Raw genomic sequence first — 6600 nt, forward strand, 5'->3', positions numbered from 1 at the left:
ATAAAAAATTTTAATGGGACCCACATAAGAAGGGAACACTCTCTCACCCTTGGCTTCATATGAAACCGTTGCTGCACACAAACTGACATCACATATATATACATCCCTAAATAAATGATAGATACAGATAGATCTCTATCAATTTTTATTATCATTAGAGATTAAATTTATGATTTATTAAAATATAATTATGATAATTGAATAATTTTCTTTGAACATTAAGGAAAAAATGTTTATTTTATATAGATATATATATATATATATATTTGTGACGTAGTAACTTATGATTAGTATTTGAGTGAGTTGCATAAAAATGTATAGAGCTTACGACGACGTAGCTAATTATTTTTTCTTGGAAATTTGTTACTTAAAATCTTGTTTTCTCTGGTTACAAGCCAAAACCAACCACAATCCCTCTCATCATTACTCTCTCTCTCTCTTGGTTCTAAATTCTTCCATTGGGATTATTGCTTTATATATTTACCTATCTCCCCTTCTTCTTTCTTCCTCACTTCTCAACTCTTCCCTTTACTCTTTTTCCCATCTCTTCTTATTCTTCTTCTTCTTTCTAGTTTCTACACAAAAACCCCAAATCAAATCTTCTGTTTTGTTGTTTTTGTTTCTCTTCAACAATGGATCTACCCACTGCCCAACACCAGGTAATTATAAACCATCATCATCTTTTCATTATTATGTTTCTTTCTTTTTTCCCTTCTTCTTCTTCTTCTTCTTCTTCTTCCTCTTTCTTTAATTTGAGTGTTCCATGATTTATGTTTCTTTTCCCCTCTCTCTCTCTCTCTCTCTCCCTTCATCTAATATTGGGATGTTCTCATCAAACAAAATTTCCTTTTCTTTCTAGTTTTCTGTTTTTGAAAACTCTTACTTATTCTTCTCGTATATTTCGTATTTTTTGGTAAGAAATACTCGAACTTTTAGTGGAAATGAATAACAAAACAAAGAATTTTACAGATAGAAGTAATAATATTTATAAACTTAATTTTCGAAATTAAAAATAAAAAAAATCAAATATTTATGGAATGGAGTTTTAGGGTGGGATATTTATTTCTCTGCATAAATTGGGGTGGGGGAATTGAGAAATGGGATATTTTTTCAATGATGATTATTAGTACTAAAATTATATATGATTGACAGGAAATTGAAACACATTCTGTGGAGAACATGATGGTATGTCAAAATTCAAAAGATCAAATGAGAAAGCCAAGGCCACAGCCAGAACAAGCCTTGAAATGCCCAAGATGTGATTCAACAAACACCAAATTTTGCTACTACAATAACTATAGCCTCTCTCAACCTAGATACTTTTGCAAATCCTGCCGCCGTTACTGGACGCAAGGCGGCACCCTCCGCAATGTTCCAGTTGGGGGAGGGTGTCGTAAGAACAAAAGATCATCCTCGACGAATTCATCATCTTCTTCCTCAAAGAAATCCCAAGACCATCTCTTCGGCTCAACTAGCGGCCTACCCCACTTGTCCTACGATCACCAAGCCCATGACCTCAGTCTGGCATTCGCCAGGCTTCACAAAAACTCATGTGCGAGTGGGAGTGCGAGTGCGAGTGCGGTTGGACCCGCATTCAACGACTTTGATTTCTCCATTTTGGGAATGCCAAACAGCGACGTTTTGAATGGCTTTGGGTATAATTCTCAAACAATGTATTATGGAAATGACAACATGGGTGGAATCGAAAGCAGTGGAGATCAAATGAGATTACAAACTTACGATCAAGATCATCATCATCATAATCAACAGTATAGCAATGCTACAACGACGGCAGTGACGGTCACGACGATGAAGCAAGAGCTATTTGGAGGACGAGAAATCAATGGAGGTGATCAAAGTAAAATCCTTTGGGCATACCCAAATTGGCAAATGAACAATTATACTAATGCGATAGATTCAAACACGACCACGACAACGATGATGACAGCCATGGATTTCGATTCCGGTTCCGCTCGCGAAAGTTGGAACAACAATGCCTTCACTAATGCTTCTTCTTGGCATGGTCTTCTCAATAGTCCTCTCATGTAATCCCTCTTCTTCTTTAAGATTGTGTGTTCATTTTTTTTTTTTTTTTTTTGTTTACTTAGAAACTAATTAGAACAAACCCCCTTCCCCTCCATAGAATATGATCTTAATTTCAAGGTTTAGTGGTTATTTTTTCTTTTGGGAATTAAGTTTTGTACTAAAAAGAGAGGTGGTTCATTTGAATCATCCCATTGTGTTATTAGTTAATTTAATTTTGGGTTCTTCTTGCTTATAATTAATTGACTTTAATTAGTGCTTATTGAATTATGACCGTAGGATTGATTTTGCCGAACTTTATTGGTGGCCTTTTGATTGTTATCGACAATGAGAGTGATATTTCATAGGTTTGTTGTTTTAGTCAGAAGTTTCGACTAATTTGATGTATCAATTTTTTTTTTCATGAATGTCTGCTACACCTTGTTTATTTCTCCATGCACATCATTATAACAAAAAAAAATGTGAATTCTTATTTTATTTTTTTATTTTAAAAAAGTAGATCTCATTTTATAACCATTTGGTTATTTTTATTTTTATTTTTAAAAATTAAGTAGGTAGAAACTATTTTAAAAAACCAAGTCAAATTTTAAGAATTAAAGAAAGTAGCTTTTAAAAACTTGTTTTTATTTTTGAAATTTGGCTAAGAATTCAACCATTGTATTCAAGAAATATGCAAATCATTGTAAGAAATGAGAAGAAAATAGACTTAATTTTAAAAAACCAAAAACAAAAAACGAAATAGTTACCAAACAGACTTAATTTATTTTCTTAATCTCTATTTTTGTTGAGAGGTTTGTCTAGATTATTTGAAATCCAAGCAAAAATATGAATGACTATTTAGGCTTAAAAAAAAGAAGATAATTTCGTAATATTGTAGAAAAAGTGAAAGGTTTGTTGTCTGTCTCAAACAATTTTAATTGTTAATATGTCTAGAAATCTTTATTTTGGTTTTCAAATTTTAATTAAGATTCTATGTTTAGTTATCCCTTGTAAAAGTTGTAAAAAAAAAAAAAAAACTCAAAGCATGAAAATGAAAAATAAGACGGAAAAATTAATGGCAAGAAGCAAAATTTCATATTGTTAGAAAAAAAAATTAAAAATTAACATTTAGCAATTAACAATTAAAATAATGACAGTTTTCAAATAAAAAAATGACTAGCTTATTTATAAATGTAACGAAAAAGTCACTATCTATCACGGTTTATTATTGATAGACAATGACATTTTACTATACTTAAAATGTCTATTATTATAAATGAGATGGATAAAAAATGGATCAAATTATAGAGATATTCTCGAGACGGGGACGAAGATGGTTTCTATATTCCCGTTTCTATCTCCCATTTCTATCTCCCATTTCCTTATAATTTCTATTCATGCAAAAATTCTTCGTTTAATTTTGCGAAGATCTCGCATAGAGCTTCTCAAAACAATTGTTTGGTCAGATTTTTCGTATGAAATTGTTCTTCGTTTAAGTATTTAAAAAATCAACGAAATAATTTTTTAAGAATTTTTTAATTAAATAATTACTTTTCTGCTAAATCTTTAGAATAATGGTTATTGTTTTATGAGTATTCATTTAAACAGTTAGTTCCTCGAGAAAAAGTAATAAATATTTTTAAATTAAATAAAATTAAATTATTTAATCATCCATAAACAAAAGGTTAAAATGGTTCAAACATATCAAATTATACACATACAATATGATTATCCATATATTTAAAAATAATAATGAAAATAAAAAGAGCAGGAAATACATTCCTCATCCCCATTCTCAACCCTACCCCGTTAGCTCAAAATCATATTCGAGCCACCCCTACTATTGAACACTAATATGTTTAGGCTTTGTTGTAGTATGCTACCCTTAGTTATCCCACCACACACATATAATGCCCTTGTAACGTGTATAAAGATTTTTCATATTATTTTACATGATGTATTTTATGTTATTTTTGTTACAATATGTGAGGTAAGAAAATCAAACTTCTAATCTCGAATTCAATAACATAAGTTCTTAAACTACCGATTAACTCAAAAGCATAAGCTAATAAATAAAGTATACATAATAATATTATAGGAGTTTGATCACCTTAAATTGTCGATTTAATTATATATAATTTAAAATAAGCATAAATTGATATGTTATTTAATTTTATTAATATACTAGGAATATAACTAACTATAAATCAGGATAATATATGGAATAATTTAAGATGTCACTTTAATTGGTAAAACATTCTTTCTATCACATGTCTACACATGTGTACACATGTCTATGATAGATAGAATAATAGCAAAAAAATATATATATATATTACTTTTTAAAAAAGTTGATAAATTTGTTGCATATCTCTAAATTGGTATGATATATATAATTATAATTTTTATTGAGCAAGTAATATGGAAGTTTGTATGAAACGAAATGCATAGGGATTTAGAGTGAAGGCATGAGCAGCAATTTCGGGATGGATTTTGCTTTACTATTTCTCTCTCTCTCAACAGAGACAAAATCCAACTCAAGATTTGAAGACGGACAGTTTTGTCAGAATAAATATAAAAAAAAAAGAAAAAACATAAATAAATAATAAATTATTATTATTATTATTAATAATAAAGGATGAATATTCCAATAATTGGGTACACTGCAAATTGGTGCTTTTGATAACTATGAATAACAAGGAAACGTCGAGATTGATGTGGTAGTTTTTTTTTCCTCTCTTTTATATTTATATTTATATATATATATATAATAAAAAATATATATTTTAGTATGGTTTGAAGTGAATCAAAATCTCGAAAAAAGAATAATATTTTGTTTACTCAACAAATTTTAACTCGAGGAAAAAATAAACCAAAATATTTATAAATATAGTAAAAATTTATTATCTATATGTCCTAAAATGCAAGTGATAAATATAGACCGTAGTCTATTGCGATCCATCACAGATATTCGATTATTTTTTACTATTAATTATAAATATTTTTAGTAGTTTTATTATTTAAAATATTTTTTTTATTTATTCTATTTTCTGTTTTAAAATTTTGTTTTTATGTTTCTAAATTTAGAAATATTGTTTGTCAATATTTCTAACAAAATTTTAACCTTGACATCCATATCAAATATATAGTTCCAAATTCTTAATGAAGCTAATTACTGAAAATGACAAACTAATTTAAAAAATTTGTGATATTACCAAGATGTTTGATTGTGAATGTGTGTTTTTTTAAAAAAAAATATTGAAAAATTATTTATTTTTATATGAAAAACATGACACATAAACATCTTTATTTTATAAAAAACAAAAATTTAGAGTGATTAGGTTTTTTTTAGTACTATATAAAAGGGGACTTTAAACCACATACTTCAGTAATCATATGTCAGTTAATTTATATTTATTTTAACTTTTGTGGTGATTAGTTTGATGTTACACAAATTGTTTTTTAATCGTTTTATGTAACATTTCTTAAATGGAAATACCTATTAATTGATTTATTGAAATTGTTTTAGAATCAATTAAGTAGTTTTTAATAACAAATCACTATTTTCGCATGTGGATAAGTGATTAAGAAAAAAAAAGTTAAAATACCGTATAATTGGTCTCTACACATTGAAATCTGTAGATTTATTAAAAATATAGAAACTAAAATGAAATTAAAAAAAAAAAAAAGAATACTTTTTTGAAAAAGCATTAATTCTAAGTACTTTTCCCTTGCCTAAAAGCACGTCCATAAATTCTTCCAAAACATAATTTTGAGAGAGAAGTACTTTTGGTTATGTCTTCCAAAAAATATAGTCATAAATATTGATCGAGACAATCATAAAATATGGATTTCATGGAAATTTACTATACTTAAAACACATTTTTAGTAGCTAATTTTTGCAATCTTCCCTCTTTAGGACATGCAATTCTCAGAGTATCTAATGCTCAATTGTAAAAAATTCAGTGCTAAAATGATTACATTATGCACTAATTTTACTTGAGTTTTGCTAATTTGAAGGACAAATTAATTAGCCACCTTTTTTATTCCATCACCACCTTTTTCATTCATCAAAATTTCTTACTTTACTTTTAACTTTGTGATAAAAATCAACTAATTTTTCAAAGTTTATCATCATTGGCTTTCATCCAAACACATGAGACCTAAAGTTTCTTATATGTTATTCTCTATATTTACATGTTAGAGTTACTTCCAAATGAATTCTCCTATTCTTTTTTCTTCTTTCCTCTTAATATTATGTGATTACCCTATCAAATTCAATAGTATTTTCATTATATTAGCTTGGTGGTATTTGAGACTTAAAAATTAAGGTTAAAAATCACTTTTAGTCCCTAAACTTTCTCAAATGTAATAATTTAGTCCTAGAACTTTTGTTTGTAATGATTTAATTCCTAAATTTTCAATTTTGTAATAATATAGTCCGTGATGAACTTTACTATGTAACAATTCAATCTCTATTATAAAAATTAGTGTTGATATTTAATGAGATTTTTGGCATAGATAAATCGGTAAACTAATTAGAGACTCAATATTTTTTTTAAAAAACAAAGTTTACGT

The 6600-nt window shown here is 27.7% G+C and overlaps 1 protein-coding gene across 1 annotated transcript; it reads left to right on the forward strand.

The window, feature by feature from the left end:
* The first annotated feature begins 336 nt into the window (after positions 1–336).
* On the forward strand, positions 337–2281 carry LOC120082684 (dof zinc finger protein DOF5.3-like). Its single transcript, XM_039037955.2, has 2 exons — positions 337–659; positions 1153–2281. The coding sequence occupies exons 1-2, from the start codon at positions 633–635 to the stop codon at positions 2047–2049; spliced, it is 924 nt and encodes a 307-aa protein (XP_038893883.1). The 5' UTR covers positions 337–632; the 3' UTR covers positions 2050–2281.
* Positions 2282–6600: the final 4319 nt, after the last annotated feature.

This window comes from Benincasa hispida, chromosome 8 (genome assembly GCF_027475165.1).
Source record: "Benincasa hispida cultivar pf3 chromosome 8, pf3_genome.v1.1, whole genome shotgun sequence".
Taxonomy (NCBI): Eukaryota; Viridiplantae; Streptophyta; class Magnoliopsida; order Cucurbitales; family Cucurbitaceae; genus Benincasa; species Benincasa hispida.